Source organism: Bombyx mori, chromosome 15 (genome assembly GCF_030269925.1).
Source record: "Bombyx mori chromosome 15, ASM3026992v2".
Lineage (NCBI taxonomy): Eukaryota > Metazoa > Arthropoda > Insecta > Lepidoptera > Bombycidae > Bombyx > Bombyx mori.
Genome location: NC_085121.1, coordinates 3,189,929 through 3,207,812, shown reverse-complemented (window position 1 = coordinate 3,207,812; position 17,884 = coordinate 3,189,929). Strand labels below are relative to the sequence as shown.

The window sequence follows — 17,884 nt, the reverse complement described above, 5'->3', positions numbered from 1 at the left end:
CAAACACATATTCTATACAAAAATTTGCAGATCAGTGACTATTCGTTCTAACATATTTAATTGAATCAAAGCTATTTTTCAGTATTATTCGTAAATAATCTGGAATGAAATCCTCCACAGTGTTTCTTGAGCGCTGCGTCATGTCTTATTTATGCGTAAGTTAAAAAAGTCCTATAGCGCGAAACAGTGACTTAGCCCCGTATCTTCGTATATCTTCGAAGACAACAAGAAACCACAGTAAAAATCCAATCACGACAATTTTCATATGTAGCTTTAATATAGTTTTAAATCACATATAGATCTAAATATATGATACGTATAATATTAATGTTAATTTTCTCTCAAAGTATATAAAGTGTATCTCATCTTAACAGATTATAAGAAGAAGCGTAATAAAAAATAATTATAAATATTTATGTCATAAAATTTTGTATCCGACTGTACACGAGTTTGTTATTAGGTCGATTGATGCTGACAAAATTAATGCACATAAATAAGGCGAACGAGGACTCGGGAAATAGGTACATAAAATGTTATTAATACCTAAATTGTCATTGCCGGAAAAGTGTTTGACTTTTATTTTATTTTACAAAAAAAATATGGGTAGATGAACCACGGCCCATTTGTTGTTTGTTCGTCTTTTATTTATTTATAATTAATTAAACAAATGATCACCTGATCTGTTTTTGTTGAAATGATAATTATTTATAAGTTCAAGAAATATATTGCAGGGACATTTAGTAGAAATTCATTTAATATGGAAGAATAAACTTATTAGATAAAATACCTTATGTTTCATATTTAACAATACAAATGAATCTGAATAAAAAAAACCAAGCCTTGTAATATATATCAATCAAGATACTTCTCGATAATAATAATAAAGTTAATATAGACGTAAATAAATATTTTTTTTAAATAAAATCCTGTTTATAGAGTATAAAGTGATCATCTGCTTAGTTAATTAACAAACAAACGACGAACAATTAAAAATAAAAAATAAACCGAAAATCAAACAAAAGGTGGCGTGAGGTGATTGATGGTTTGCTTATTAGATATAAAATAAATAAGAATTGGGAATTTAATTGTTTTTATGATCGAACAATCGCCAATAGTCATCGAACAATCGATAATTGATCAAAATTAATTAATCTGAGCGATAAAAATAAAGATATCAGTAAAGGAGGCCAACTTAAGAGTGAACATTTGTTTAATTCATTATAAATAAATAAAAGACGGACAATAAATATTTAAATTCGAACATTAACGAACAAACGACGAAGAAATAACTAAAAATTAAAAAAAATCCGAAAATCAAAAAAAAGGAGACCAAATTCAATGTCCCTGCCGTTTTAAAATTAAGATAAGTGTATTATCTATATCCCTGACTGACGTATCTATAAGTATTCTCTAATATTAAGTGTATAATCTATGTTTAAGTATTCTATGTATGTACGCGTGACTTTTTGGCGGGAACGCGAGAAATGAAGTTGTGTGATTTGTTTTATTTTGTCTATTTAGTGTTTCTTCGGGTTTAAATGTGTAATAATGGTGGTTTATTAACCGTTTAATATCTGTGAAAGTGCACAAATGTGGGAAAATGAAACAAAGCCGCTGGACGTAGCTTCTTGGGATTCTCCAAAAAGTCCACTGAAAAATCTTAGTAAATGACCACCATTTTACTAAGATTAGATTTCATCTCATAGCATCTCATTTAATTTCATCCCAGTTGATTAATGTCTCAAATTAATCATTTTCATTTCATTTCGCTCCATAATATTATAATAATTTTTCATAAAATTAAGAATATAGATTGAAATAAGACATGACTTAAAGGTCTCAGTTACCAGGTCATAAAATCTCTTAAAAAAAAAATTATGTACGCGTATGTATGTAAATAATGGAACATTAAAATATTTAAAATATGTGAGTATTTCGTCGTTCTTCACATTGCTAAATTAATAATCAACGCTTATGTACGTGAAAGAAATTGACGTTTTTATCTGGACTGTCATGTCGTAATAGGTTAAGGATCATATTTAAATAGCGCGCTTTATCTCGTTTTATCTATTTATTGATATTTATAATGTTTAGAACGAGCCGAGGGTTGTTCGCTGCTGTGAATTACAGTAGTCTATCGAGGAGTGTGAAAATAGAACATTTTATTCGACAATTGAGTGTTTGTCGTACAATGGCAGAAAAGTTTCGATTGCCGGAACGTTATGGAGCTGGTGAGAAAAGCGTATGGTACGTTTACAATTAAACTTATTATCTGTAGTAAAAAGTATATTTTTTCAATCGGTTTTTACTATTAATTCGCATCACAAGTACTCACAACTCCTAACTATATCCAAGAAAACAATTTGTTGTTAAACTGTACTATAATAACTACTATTACGTAAACATTTAACGTTGTTTGGTCAACAGATCATCGTTCTCGTCGAACCCGTAGCTCGCGACGAACGGCTCGGCGAATTAATTAACCCACAGACACAGCCCACTGAGTTTCTCGCCGGATCTTCTCAGTGAGTCGCGTTTCCGATCCGGTGGTAGATTCTGCAAAGCACGGCTCCTGCTAGGGTTCGTGTTAGCAACAACGTCAGATTTGAGCCCCGTGAGTTCACCTACTCGCCTGATGACGTTGATAGGGTCTCTCAAGACCATCAGCTTAGGTAGGAAAAAAAAGGTCAACAGAATGCTTAATTACCATATCGTTTGGTAGGCAGCGGCTTGACTCTACCCCTGGCATTGCTGACGTGCGTGAGCGACGGTATCCACTGACAATCGGTATCCACTGACCGTATGCTTGTCTGCATATACGGCAATAAAACAAGATCACACTTTGCAGTTTTAATATTTTAACCATAAAATAATTAAATACTGAAGTATTTTTATGTATTTTGCATTAATTATTATGCTTGGTATTTACTGAATTTTATGTCTATTTCATTTTCCTAAATTTTTATTTAAAAATGATGTTAAATTTACTAACTTTATCCAATTGCAAAGTTTTCTAATTGGTAAGTACTTTGTATCAATATAAAAGGAACTAGAGATAGGATTTTAAAGTAATTTGGCTATGGGGTTCTCCGATTATCATCTCATTTTAGAAAGAAAATATCTTGCCCAAAATTGCTTGGGAACCAAAATAATACATTTAAAACTAATCTTGTGGCTTTTTGTATGACGGCATTCACATTATGATATCTATACTGATTTAAAATCCAAAACAAAACCAACCAAATTTAAATTTACAGGGTTGAGTACATACAATTAGCTGCAGAGTATAAGCCTGCCGTGAACCTTGGTCAGGGCTTTCCTGACTATCACGCACCGAAACATGTAACAGAAGCACTATCGCAGATAGCTACCAGTGAAAATCCACTGCTTCATCAGTACACAAGAGGCTTTGTAAGTGATCTCAGTACTCATGACAGATTTAAAAAGTAAACGATAAGATTTGCCACTATCCCCAAAATTACAAACATAAGACAAATCATCTAGTGAAACTACAGGCTGTTCTCTAATGTAACTTTTGGAGGATTATGATATACATAATGTAATGTATGATTGCTCAAATTTATTTTAAAACATACATTTGCTTGTTCAGAATTCAAGCCTAGCAGAGTCAACATTACTTGCTTTAATGTAATGTTAGTAATTGTCTTATCTTTTATACGCTGCCTAAGATATAGAAGATGTGCAGGACAAAAATAATATGGACCATAGCATATAATGACCAACCATTATGATGTATAAACCTGCCTTCTTGTACTTCCAATTTATTAATTTTATAATGTTATCCCTCATATTTTAGGGTCTGCCGCGCCTCGTGGAGAATCTATCAAAGGTTTACTCTCCGCTGATTGGACGACAGATAGATGCCTTCAATGAAATCCTAGTCACGAGCGGTGCCTATGAAGCACTTTACTCTACCATTTTAGGTAAAAAAAAATGATTGCTACAGCTATTATCTCTCTTATTTTATTCACTTAGATATTTTTGACATAATAATAATTAGTCCCTTAAATAATTACTATATTCTAAAATTTGAAAGATATAATGATGTTTGAGCCTTATTTAAATTAAAAAAAAAATTGTGTTAAGTCTGTTTGGTAATAAAAAACTGAGACATGGTAGTTTAAGTGCCCATAAAAGTCTTAGTTATATGATCATTAATAACTCACATTATAAAAAACTTTAGAAACTGTGTCCTCGAAAATAATCTCAAAATAGCATTTGATTTAAACCTAGGATCCAACAGTCATATGGGTTTAATGATATTGGAGTGCTTATGGGAAATTCAATAGCAACAATTACGATTTCTGGCGATTGTGGCGATGCTTAAATATTATTACTTATTATTATTACTATTTATTTATATTTATTTAAAATCTTATTAATTACATAATATTTTTTAAAAAAGATATTAAAAATACAATTTTTAAAAAACACTATATAAAAATCGATTGCCGCTGATGGCGGTGTCTACGACACAAGCCACCAGTGGTTAGGACTCCAGAGTGAGAAACCTCCTCACAATGCGTGCAGTATCGAGGATAACTGCTTTCTGTATTAGGCCCTTAACCCAGCTGGATATCAAAAGTTTCTTAAGATATTGATCGAAACTTTTCGCTATCAAGCCGTGTACCGATACAACTGTTGGAACAATGATGGTTGAATCAACATGCCACATGGCGGTAGTCTCATGGGCCAGGTCTAAATATTTTATTAATTTGTCCTTTTCTGCCTTCACGTGGTTCTCGTCATGAGGAATGGTGACATCAACCAACACTGCTCGACGCGCAGATCGATCTATTATCACAATATCAGGTTTATTGGCAACAATATACCTATCCGTGATAATAGATCGGTCCCAGTAGAGCGTAACATGACCATTATCAAGAACTGGTTGAGGTTGGTATTGGTAATAAGGTACAGCAGAATCAAGAAAACCATATTTCAGAGCAAGTTGTTGATGGATAATCTTACTTGCATAGACATAACCACTTGGTTATGTCTATGCAAGTACTCTCCGTTAGCAAACCGAGAACAGCCAGAAACAATATGTCTAATAGACTCTCCCGGACGGTGGCATGCCCGACAAATGTCGACCGTCCCATCCTTTAGTATATATTTCCGGTAGTTGTTCGTCATGATAACTTCGTCCATAATTGCAAAGATAAAACCTTCAGTTTCCCCAAAGAGGTTACTGAATCGTAACCAGGCCACGGAAGCTAATTGGTCTACATCAGGCCCTGTGAGAGCCCGGTAGAACCTACCGTGTAACTCCTTGCTCCTCCATACGGTTATGCGATCTGAAATACTCTCTACCTTCAGCCTCTTCCAATTCCCGTTAGCTAAGGATAGCGGAGTTAGCCCCTTATCGACTGCAACGACATCCCGATACATATTCACGTTCATCTTAAGGAAATATTCCCTAAGGTTGTATATCTCTCGGTTATGTAGATCCTTGGCATTCAAAATACCACGACCCCCACATTTCTGAGGAATATACAACCTCATTACAGACGAACGTGGATGATGCATTCTGTATGCCGTTAACAATCGCCTGCCTTTTCTGTCCAGTACGTCCAGCTCTGATTGCGTCCACCTTAGTATGCCAAAGGAATATGTTAACATAGGCATGACCCAACCATTAAACGCTCGGATTTAGTTTCCGCCTGATAAATGGCTTTTTAAGACCTTTATAAGACGACCAAAAAACCGGTCTCTAAACGATTGTTTCATATCTGCGTCAACAATATTCAGCACTTCAAACATACCAAGGTACTTGTAAGTTTCCGATTCACAAAGAGACTTGAGGACCACACTATGGTTAAGTAGTAAGCAATCTGAGCTTACAACTTTACCTCTCTGTACATCTATGAACGCACATTTATCAACACCAAATTCCATCCCAATGGCTTTACTAAAACTGTCGGTTATTTTAAGTAAACTCATTAAGTCTGGTTTTTTGGAAGCAAATAATTTGAGATCATCCATGAACAAGAGATGTGATATAGCCTCAGCTCCTCTGCGAAGTCGGTAGCCTAGCGTTGAATCTTTAAGTAATGTACTTAAAGGATTAAGCGCCAAACAAAACCACAAAGGACTCAGACTGAAAGATACCCCGCTTAATCCTTATTAAATTCGGGGCAGCAGAAGAAGTCATCTGACCTGGTTGACTAAGAAACGTAGACCATTGACCCATGCATGAGCTAAGAAAGGAGCATAGTATGGGATTTATTTTATATAGCTCTAAAACTCTCATTAGCCATGTATGAGGCACAGAGTCATACGCTTTCTTATAATCAATCCAAGCCATATGAACGTTCCTCTTACCCCGCCGAACTTGTTGAGTAATGGTCATGTCAATGAGTAGCAAATCTTTTGTACCTCGAGACCCTGCCTTACATCCATTCTGATTAGGTGATAATATATATTATAATATATATATAATATATATTACTTATAAATATTATTATTACTGGTGGTAGGACCTCTTGTGAATCCACGCGGGTAGGTACCACCACCCTGTCTACTTCTGCCGGGAAGCAGTAATGCGTTTCGGTTTGAAGGGCAGGGCAGCCGTTGTAACTATACTGAGACCTTAGAACTGATATCTCAAGGTGGGTGGCGCATTTACGTCGTAGATGTCTATGGGCTCCAGTAACCACTTAAAACCAGGTGGGCTGTGAGATAGTCCACCCATCTAAGCAATAAAAAAAATTTTCAAAGTTCCTTCAATAACCTGTTTCTATCTATATATTTATTGTATAGTGAAATTTAAATAATAAGATATTTTTATTAATTTTAAACATAAACATATTTTTTCATTTTATTATTTTCATCCAGATAGCTGATAGGTGAAGGTCAATCTTCAAATCTCACATTGATGGTAATCGTTCGTGAAAAGGGGCTTGTTACGTTTTTTTTTTTTTAATTAGACACTAGTTTGTGGGGTATAAACGGCGGCATTGCCGTACGCAGGACGTCTTATCGTTTATAACAAACTAGCGACCCGCCCTCGCTTCACTTCGGAAACTGTAATTTATAATTGATTTCTCCACTATTTAATGGATGTTATTATACATGTAAACCTTCCTCTTCAATCACTCTATCTATTAAAAAAACCGCATCAAAATCCGTTGCGTAGTTTTATAGATTTAAGCATACATAGGGATATAGGGACAGAGAAAGCGACTTTGTTTTATACTATGTAGTGATACCATTGCAACTATTTACAGGTCACGTGGATACCGGGGATGAGGTGATCATTATAGAACCATATTTCGACTGCTACGACTTCATGGTGAAGTGCGCCGGAGGTGTACCTAGGTTCATCGCTCTGAAACCGGTAAGTATCCTATGACATCGAATCAGCAAAGTAGTTGCCGTCATTGAGACATTAAATATTTATATTGGATTAGAGATTCTGCTACCCTTTATACCGTTGGGAATTAATTTCGCAGCAGAGAAACGCAGGGTTGTGGCACCATCTGTGCGAACTCAGTATATGCCCTGTGCCAGTTCATTTAAAAACGTGTAAGACTCGGGTTCCAAAGCCGGGAAATAAATACACAGATTACAATAGTTCACTTAATTCTGTATTGCTTTATTTATAACTCCACATGTACAATCTTTAGATATCTGCTCACTACTGAATGCCCTGCTTTCTGTCTCGTTTTTTCAGACTACCGCTTTTTTTATTATGTCACTTCCCATTACTGCAATTGCTCCCACCAACAGTGTTGCTATTTGGCAATCCGAAAATTGCCTTAACATTGACAAATTTAATTATTTTACAACAAACCTTACAAACTTCATCTACATCGTCATCAGCTTATTGCATTCCACTACTGCACACTGGCCCCTATAATTCAACGCCACTAAGCACTGTCCTCGGTTTCTCGTCAAGATTTCCAATCGCCACTAATAGAAGATCATGGCCCCGGGTGTGTTACTCAAGGGTTTTTTTTTGTAACGGGTTAAATAGTTTTTAGTCCGGTGTTAAGTGATTACCTGTGTCTATAGACATCTGGCCGCGACGGCTCGTCTGTCGGGCGTCTACGGGGTGGCGCCACGAGTTGTAGTGTTGACCACGTGAACCCTCATACTCTGACCGGGTTCTGACCGGGCGAACGTCGCGTGAGAGAGTGCAAGGTGGAGTCGCTTAGTGCAGTAAGGTCCATAGACATCAACAACATAATATACCACTCACCTTGAGACGTACAATCTAAGTATCGGTTCTATAATTCTCACTATGAACTCATCATTCTCCTGCCCTTCTCCCAGTCACCCGGGGTCGGCGCAACATGTTTTCTTCTTCCATACTCCTCTATCATATACCATTTCTTCGGTCATTCCCCTCTTACACATATCGTCTTTCTCGCAATCCATCCATTTTTTTTTTTTTTTTTTTTTTTTTTTTTTTTTTTTTTTTTTTTTTTTTTTTTTTTTTTTTTTTTTTTTTTTTTTTTTTTATTGCCCTTGTAGGCAGACGAGCATACGGCCCACCTGATGGTGAGTGGTTACCGTTGCCCATGGACTTCAGCAATGCCAGGGGCAGAGCCAAGCCGCTGCCTACCGCTTAATACTCTCCACAAGCCTCGTTTGAAGAAGGACATGTCATAGCGCATCCATAGCCGGATGGTACGTGGCAAAAAAGATCTCTGGAAACGCACTGTGGATGACCGCAGTGGCTCCAGGTAGTACGGATGAACTCTACTCCGGTGGCGGGCGGTGCGATGGTAAAAACGAGATGCCGGTATCATCTCGAACAATTCCTCAGAGCACTCCCCATGGAACATACGGTACAAAATACAGAGAGAACCGAAGTCCCTCCGCAGACCCAGAGGTTCCAAACGATCCGTGACATTGGGATTATCGACAATCCGAACGGCCCTCCTCTGTATGGAGTCAAATGGAAGAAGCTGGTATTTGGGAGCCCCGGCCCAGAGATGGGAGCAGTACTCCACGCGAGGCCGGACTTGTGCTTTATAAAGCAGAAGCCTTTGTCCAGGCGTGAAGTACCGCTTCGCTCTGTTGAGGACTCCCAGCATTTTGGACGCCAACTTGGCTTTGCCTTCCAAATGACTCCGAAACTGGACATCGCTCGAAATGTCGACCCCAAGTATCCCAATACTCTCGGAAGGTTGCAGGGATACTCCTTGGAATTGCGGCGCCATGACAAAGGGGTCCTTCTTCGCAGTGAACGCGCAAACTTGTGTCTTTAACGGGTTGAATTGAACCAAGTTCAATTCACCCCATTTGGAGACTCGCCCCAGAGAGTTCTCCACTTCAGACACAAGTTTTGATCGTCTCTCTTGCACCACGCTTCGAGAGAGACTCTGATGGCCGATATATCGCGCATCCCCCGTGCTGTCATCCGCATAGCAATGCATGCCATCAATAGACAGCATGTCATTGATATACAGGATGAAAAGCGTGGGGGAGAGCACCGAACCTTGTGGAACGCCAGCGTTAATGGTCATGGTATCAGAACAGTCACCGTCTACAACGACCGTGATGCTCCGCCCATCCAAAAAGCTAGCGATCCACTTGCAGAGACCCTCGGGGATTCCGTAAGATGGTAGCTTCGACAAAAGTGCCCTATGCCAGACCCTGTCGAAGGCCTTCGCGATATCAAGGCTCACAGCAAGAGCCTCGCCCTTGCTCTCCAAGGCTTCAGCCCACCTGTGAGTAAGGTATACAAGAAGATCGCCAGCTGAGCGACCGTGACGGAAACCGTACTGTCGGTCACTGATCAGCTGGCGATCTTCAAGATACTTCAGGAGTTGTATATTTATAATTCGCTCCATCACCTTGGAAAGCAAGGAAGTTATCGCGATAGGCCTATAGCTCGATGGGTCCGACCGGTCACCCTTCTTGGGAATAGGGTGGACGTGGGCGTTCTTCCATGAAGACGGAACCCTGTTAGTGCAATAAGAGAGGCGATACAAACGCGTTAGCGCAGGCGTCAGCTCAGGGGCGCACCTTTTCAGAACCACAGCAGGAATGCCGTCCGGCCCACTCGACTTATGGACGTCCAGGAGTCGGAGTTCTCGCCTGACTGCACACTGTGTAAAGCAGATCTCCGGCAGGGAACTATCACACCGAGGGATGTTCGGAGGTGTGGCACCCCCGTCGTCCACAGTCGAGTTCGAGGCGAAGAGTTTGACCAGAAGGTCAGCCTTCTCTTTCGCACTATGGGCCAGACTGTCATCGGACTTGCGTAGTGGTGGGAGACTAGACCTGCAGAAGTTACCTTCTGCAGCCTTAGCGAGCGACCAGAAAGCACGGCTCCCGGCGGGATAGCTCTTCAGTCGCTCGCCAATTCTGGCAACGTGCTCCGACTTCGCCCTGGCAATAGCCCTCTTATAGGACCTAGAAGCGGCGTTAAATTTCCGCCTTTCCTCAGAGGTATTAGGATCCTGGCGTCTCCTGGCATCATTCCATGCCGCGTATGCGGACTGCTTGAGGCGTGCAGCGTCCCGACTGGCATTGTTATACCAGGGTCCACTGCGACCCCCGACGGGCACCTTGGAAGAAGGAATGAACAGTTCCATCCCCCGAAGCACCACGTTTTTAAGTCGGTCCGCACAGACGTCAGGATCACCAGAGGAAAAGCAGAGCCGCCCCCATGGGTAGGATGCGTAAAATTCACGCAACCCATCCCAATCTGCTGACATATACCGCCAAACTCTTCGATACCCGGTCGTCATTCGACGACCAGGACGAGAGATCGGTACCGCAGCACGGATAAGGCAGTGATCAGACGATCCAAGTGGAGCGTCGACCACCACACTGTATCCGGCCGGATCGGTGGTCAGCAGAAGGTCCAATAGAGAGGGCTCGTGCCCCTCAATATCTGGGACACGGGTGGGCTGTGTCACCAGCTGGGAGAAGCCGTAGGCCAGGGCGAAATCGTAGGCAGCCCGACCTGGGAGGTCAGTGGTTCTGGATCCCAACCACTCTTGATGGTGAGCGTTAAAGTCTCCAAGAACCACCACCTCCGCAGATGGGTACTGCTCAAGCACGCGGTTAGTCCCCTCTTGCACATGCTCTATCAGAGCTGAACCTGCATCACTGCTGTGGGACCTGTACAGGCATGCGTAGACTCGGGTACAACCCCCGTCATCTACGCGCAGCCACAAGATGGACAGGTCCCGTTGTTCGAGGCCTCGTAGACGGCGACAACAGACATCAGCCCGGACGAATACACACACCCCGGCTTTACGCAGGAAGTTGTGCTCCAATACGTAGCCGGGGTATTCAAGGTACGAAGTGTCATCCGGAGCAGATATCTGTGTCTCCGTCAGAAAAAGGAGGGCAGGCTGCGCCGTCTCAAGATGGTGGTGTACGGCGTCGAGGTTACTATGTAGGCCCCTTACATTGCTGAAATCCACATTAAATGTGGAATGGGGCATCGCCGACAGATTTTTTTTAGGTCTTCCTCTATATCCTTCCACATTCATAGTTAACACTCTCTTACCAACCTCATTTTCATTTAGTCTCATCCAGTGGCGGATTAAAGGTCCAGAGCACCTTAGGCAATCACTTTATCGGCGCCCCTGTACCGGCCATAAATGGCCATCATAATACTATAAATTTTAACGAGTTGTTTTTGCAATTACGATGACGTTGTATCATCAAACCCTAGACTTTAATTCAGGCATTTAATTCTTAATCGTCGATATGTTATTTTCTTTATCTATTCAAAAATTCTGAGCTCGCGCGCTCCTTCTAAGTATACGTCCCTAGGCACGTGCCTAGTTTGCCTTACGCATAATCCGCCTCTGGTCTCATCACAATATGTCCATACCATCCCAAACGCGCACTTCTCAACTTCTCTCAGGTGCCACATAAATCTGTCTCACTATGAACTATCAATTTTTAAAGCTAAATTGACAGTTCATAGCGCAATTTCATTCGGTCCTATATGTGAAGCTTGAACAAATTGTACGCAGAAACCTCAAGGCGACGATATATCATCAGCGGATTGGGTTTTAGACGAGGCGGAGCTAGCTTCGCTCTTCAACAACCGAACTAAAATGATCATCGTGAACACGCCCCACAATCCGCTGGGCAAGGTGTTCACCCAACGCGAGCTGGAACTCATTGCCGATCTGTGCAAGAAGCACAATGTGCTTTGTCTCTCCGACGAAGTCTACGAGTGGATGGTGTACGAGCCCAAACAGCATATCCGGATAGCGTCATTCCCGGGCATGTGGGAGAGGACCATCACCGTCGGGTCCGCGGGGAAGACGTTCTCCGTCACCGGGTGGAAGATCGGGTGGGCGTACGGACCAGCCGACCTGATGAGGAATCTGCAAGTGGTACACCAGAACTGTGTGTACACGTGCTGCACGCCGGTCGAGGTACGTCTCGTTCTAATTCACCGGTGTGCTTAGTGCGAATTTTTTAACGTTTTCGATAGCGTAAAAGTTAACTCAAATATGTATGGAGTTGGAATGTTTACCCACGTTTGCTGCTAGGGGCCCTGTTCTAACTCCACACAAATGTGAGTTAACTTTTACGCTATCGAGAACGTTAAAAAACTCGCCCTAAACACGCTGTATAATAGCCGGCAAACTTCTTGAGCATTTGTTGACGTAGTGGGGGTAAGTTTGCGCATGGTACACTCACGTGCAAAAACATTATTTACTCTGCGTCATAATGCAATTAAATTATTAAAATCAACATATGTATTTATTTATATATTTATTAGAACATCAACAAAAAATATAGGTTAATAATTGTAATAATTTAATCTTGGGGTAAAATAGATATTCCTTCTATTAAGTCAAAACTAGAGCTGTTGCCAGGTCTTCGTTCAGTTGAAGCGAAGCTGGTATTTGTAATTTTTTTTTCGTTATCATAATCTTGACCATTATCATCATCACTGTTTTCATCACCCGAGTCGCCATCATCGTGATAAGTCGACATAGGGCTCATCGGTGTAGTTTACGACTCGGTCGGTTCGATCTTCTTTTTTGTCTATAATTAATTATTTTTTGAAGATATTCGATTCGTAGTAATCGAATGTTACTTTTTTCAATTACCAGCTTCCGATTATTTTCTGTTTTTTTTTTCCATCTGAAGCCTAGCTCTTTCATAATTCGTCGTAAACTTCATACCGAGCCATTAAAATGTATATCTTCTTTAAAATTTTCGAAGCCTTTCTACGGTACGGAGTTTCGCTGCTTGTTATGTAGTTATTATGATTACATCTTTTTATTACAGATTGAACGAAACTATCCATTCCGGTAACTTTCTTCTTCCCTGATCTTTTCTTACCCGGAGTCCCAAGCACGATGAGCAAGCCAGAGCCTTTAGCTTCGTTAATAATGCACCTAACAGTACTCACTGATGTTTTTGTTGCTTCCGAAGTCTGTTTTACTTTTTCCATAATATCATTCTTCCCCTGTTTTATAATGAAGCAATATACGTCGTACACAATTTTTCTACCCTTTCTTTTGAATACTACACCAGTTTGTCGCGGCATAGTGTATTTTTTTATAAAAAATCAACAAACACTCAACAAATAGCAATGGCAACAAAGTCAACAAGCAATTATAACAAAATATAACTTAACGATTAATAACGATAGACTTTTCACTGTACGCAAGCGTACTTTTGGGAGCAAGCGGAACGAAGGCGCGGTGCGGGACGCAAGGTTCGACTGATCTACCAATAACGCGCTCGATACGATTTCCCCTGCCGTCGCGCCTCACCCTCACCACCAAAGTGATCTAAAATTCGGTTCTGCGCAGTCAAGGTCATTTGCTCACGATGTTTGCCGGTTACTATACTATTGCTTGTGCATAGACATTGTAAAATACGATAACTTAATTTTATTTTTTTATGTCAGGGAGTCCCGATCTATTTATATTTAAATTAAACAAAAAAATATGTATTTACTTTTTTATTTATTTAGTGACCTGAATTGAACCTGTATGACATATGGTACAGATTATTTAATATATAATAATATAACTGTACAATTTTGTTTATTGCTTAGTTGGGTGGACGAGCTCACATCCCACCTGGTGTTAAGTGGTTACTGGAGCCCATAGACATCTACGATGAAAATGCGGCACCCACCTTGAGATATCAGTTCTACGGTCTCAGTATAGTCATAACGGCTGCCCCGCCCTTCAAACCGAAACGCATTATTACTTCACGGCAGAAATAGGCAGGGTGGTTGTACCTACCCGCGCGGTTTCACAAGAGGTCCTACCATTGTAATTACGAAAATTACAATTTTGTTGGTTTGATTTTTATTACACGATGTTATACCTACACCGTGAAAGTCAATCGTGAACATTTGTTGAGTACGTATTTCATTAGAAAAATTGGTACCCGCCTGAGATTCGAACACCGGTGCATCGCTCAACACGAATGCACCGGACGTCTTATCCGTTAGGCCACGACGACTTCTTATACTGTATAATAGTTTCGATGAACTGTCCCCAGGAAGCCGTGGCCCGCTCGTTCGAGTACGAGCTGGCCAGGCGCGACTCGCCGGACTGCTACTTCTATTCTCTGGCTCGAGAGCTGCGCCCGAAGCGAGACTACCTCATGAAGATCTTGAAGGAGAACGGCTTCAAACCGACCCTACCCGAGGCCGGGTACTTTGTCGTGGCCGATTGGACTGACTTGGGTAGCTAATTCTTTTGAAGTGAAACTTGTTTAGGCGCATGAGGGTAAAATTTATACAGATGTTACGTCACGCAGGTATGCAACGGAAGTGTCGAAAAATTTTAATACAGCGCCATCTATGAGATTTTTTAATACTAACGTGCGTATGAAACCTCTTGTAGTGAATTTCAATTTAGGACTATACGTGACGTTAAAATATCGATTCACAGAAGACGCTACCTCATACTATAAAAGATGATTTACAATTATTGACCAATGACAAAATTTTACATATTCTTACAAATTTAGGATAATTGTATTTAATTTTTTGAAAGTTTTACTTCTAACACGTGTGAATTGCACACATGTTTCTTTTTTAATATTTACTAGCTGACCCGGCAGACTTCGCAGTGCCTCAATCGATAAATAAAATACCTAACCTTTTGTATAATAAAATAAACTTAAAAAAAACAAAAGGAATCCGAGGCGACGGGGGACGGGGGATATATAGATTAAACGTGCTACTCGAAATCTGAATACTGTTTTAATTAACGTCTGTATTTATTACAGAAAAGAAGATCGACTTATCGAGCGAACTGGACAAATACAAAGATTACAAGTTCACAAAGAAATTCGCTAAAGAGGCGGGCGTACTCGCCATACCGCCGAGCGCCTTCTACTCTGAAGCACACAAACACCTGGGGGAGACGTTCGCGAGATTCTGCTTTATAAAGGTAACATTTATATCCTGATCTAATTATAGATACCGATCAGTCGACTGGTGGGTGAGCTCAGAGAATGCTCCTAGCAAGAGCAGTTGCAGAATCTACCACCGGATCGGAAACGACCCACTGAGAAGATCCGGCGAGAAACTCAGTGGTCTCTGTCTATGGGTCGAACTCTTCGTATTCTATATATTCTGAGACCTTAGAACTTATATCTCAAGGTGGGTGGCGCATTTACGTTGTAGATGTCTATGGGCTCCGGTAACCACTTAACACCCTTAAGTCGTCGTGGCCTTAAGGATAAGACGTCCAGTGCATTCGTGTGTAGCAATGCACCGGTGTTCGAATCCCGCAGGCGGGTACCAATTTTTCTAATGAAATACGTACTCAACAAATGTTCACGATTGACTTCCACGGTGAAGGAATAACATCGTGTAATAAAAACCAAACCCGCAAAATTGTAATTTGCGTAATCACTGGTGGTAGGACCTCTTGTGAGTCCGCACGGGTAGGTACCACCACCCCGCCTATTTCCGCCGTGAAGCAGTAATGCGTTTCGGTTCGAAGGGTGGGGTAGCCGTTGTAACTATACTAAGACCTTAGAACTTATATCTCGAGGTGGGTGGCGCATTTACGTTGTAGATGTCTATGGGCTCCAGTAACCACTTAACACCAGGTGGGCTGTGAGCTCGTCCATCCATATATAAGCAATAAAAAAAAAACAACCAGTGACTGGTGATTGGAGGAGACTAAAAGCACTGAGTGCAAATCCCCGATTAAGATATGGTACAAATATATGGTACTCCCCACAAAACCCAGGAGGGATCGCTGGAGGATGTCTGAAGCATAAATAAATAAAATACAATGTTAAAATGAAAATTACCATAGCAACATTGAGATTTGAAGCTAGATGAAACAAAGAAGGCGACATTAAAAAAGAGACAAAAATATAGATCTATTATGGGAATTAGCCTGCGTATGAAAGGCATTTAAAAAAGAAAAATATTATCGTATCGATTATAAAAAAATATTTTTGTTATATTATTACGATAATTTGTGTGGTGTCAATGGCGTTTTTTCTTGTAAAGGTACCCCAACCTTTAAATAAAGTCTCTATTGATGACACTAATCGGTAATAGATAATAAATAAAAATTGTATAGTTACGTTATTTATAGTTACTTAGAATAGACCAACATAGTTGACGTGTGCCCCTGCAGCCGAGATTTATGGGAAACTAAACAAGCAAACTGGCCGTGGCGTTGCTGATGTCCTCGGGCGACTGTATCCATTTGACGTCTACTTTTAATAAAAGAAAATACGATAAAATAAAAGTGTATTAACTAAAATTGTTTATTTATTGGGTTTCGTTACAGAAAGACGAAAATCTAGAACTAACCGAGAATCTGCTAAAGGAATGGAATTCTAAGAAAAAGTAATAAAGACGCTGCATTTACATTTAAAAAAAAAATGTATATTTTTATAAGGATGTTGTGATAATCTGCAATATATTTTTTTGTTATTTTGTTGAAAACAATATAAACTATTCCATGTTTTATTGAATTTTATTTTGTCTGCTAAAAATCCAAACTAATAAAACTACAAAAACTTAGTTTGAAATATGTACATCCCCAATTGTCTAAAATCAACATTGAGCCCGGCACAAAATAACTATTGTTCAAACAGACACGAGTACACAGAAGCTGTGGTACAGTTTGTGGGCGCAGCGGTGTCGTAGGACTGTGGCCATAGCTTTTTTTTTCCCTATGCTGGTAGCCTTGAGAGGCTATTTCAGCTTCACCCTAACGTTTGTAGGTGAGCTCACGGGGCTCAAACCGGAGTGTCGCTAATAGGCAGCGGCTTGGCTCTGCCCCTGGCATTGCTGAAGTCCATGGGCAACGGTAACCACTCACCATCAGGTGGGCCGTATGCTCGTCTGCCTTCAAGGGCCAATAAAAAAAAAAAAAAAACTGGCCCTAGCAAGAGCCGTGGTTAGCAGAATCTACCACCGGATCGGAAACGCGACCCACTGAGAAGATCCGGAAGAAATTCATTGGGCTGTATCTGTGGGTTAATTCGCTCGTCGAGCCCTGCGTCGCAAGCGACGGGTTCGACGACGGTGACCGGTGCTTGAGGTACCTAAAAGCAGCGTTAATGGATCAGGAGGATCCGTAATGACGTGTTTTGGGCGTGGCCACAGCAACTGAATCGGTTATATTTTTACCTTTTCCATTTTGACCGTGCGCTTACTAGAGGACGCTTAGATAATTTTTTTTTAGGCAGACGAGCATACGGCCCACCTGATGGTGGGTGGTTACCGTCGCCCTTGGACTTCGTGTTAGCAACGTCATCAGGTTTGAGCCCCATGAGCTCACCTACTGATATAGCCTCTCAAGGCTCTCAGCTTAGAGGTAGGAAAAAAAAAGTAGGAAATATGTTATGGTATTGTAATTTCAGGGCCACTTTTTTTCCTTCCTCATCTGGTAGCCTTGAGAGGCTATGCCAACGTAACCTA

At 40.6% G+C, this 17,884-nt stretch overlaps 1 protein-coding gene across 2 annotated transcripts; it reads left to right on the top strand.

The window, feature by feature from the left end:
• The first annotated feature begins 1,460 nt into the window (after window positions 1–1,460).
• On the top strand, window positions 1,461–16,924 carry LOC101742893 (kynurenine aminotransferase). 2 transcript variants are annotated; one of them, XM_004928586.2, is made up of 9 exons: window positions 1,461–1,926; window positions 2,095–2,247; window positions 3,258–3,411; window positions 3,818–3,944; window positions 7,251–7,360; window positions 11,973–12,383; window positions 14,482–14,668; window positions 15,217–15,380; window positions 16,746–16,924. In XM_004928586.2, exons 2-9 carry the CDS (start codon window positions 2,192–2,194, stop codon window positions 16,806–16,808), a joined length of 1,272 nt encoding a protein of 423 aa, XP_004928643.1. In that variant the 5' UTR covers window positions 1,461–1,926; window positions 2,095–2,191; the 3' UTR covers window positions 16,809–16,924. The 2 variants fall into 2 exon arrangements, with proteins under 2 accessions (XP_004928643.1, XP_004928642.1); XM_004928585.2 differs by having other exon boundaries at window positions 1,461–2,247.
• Window positions 16,925–17,884: the final 960 nt, after the last annotated feature.

Excerpts from the sequence above, each read along its gene's own strand:
- LOC101742893 (XM_004928585.2), top strand. The coding sequence starts at position 2,087 with ATGTTTAGAACGAGCCGAGGGTTGTTCGCTGCTGTGAATTACAGTAGT. Across the intron at positions 2,248-3,257 it reads GCTGGTGAGAAAAGCGTATG|GGTTGAGTACATACAATTAG; the intron begins GTACGTTTACAA and ends TTAAATTTACAG. Across the intron at positions 7,361-11,972 it reads GGTTCATCGCTCTGAAACCG|AAACCTCAAGGCGACGATAT; the intron begins GTAAGTATCCTA and ends AATTGTACGCAG.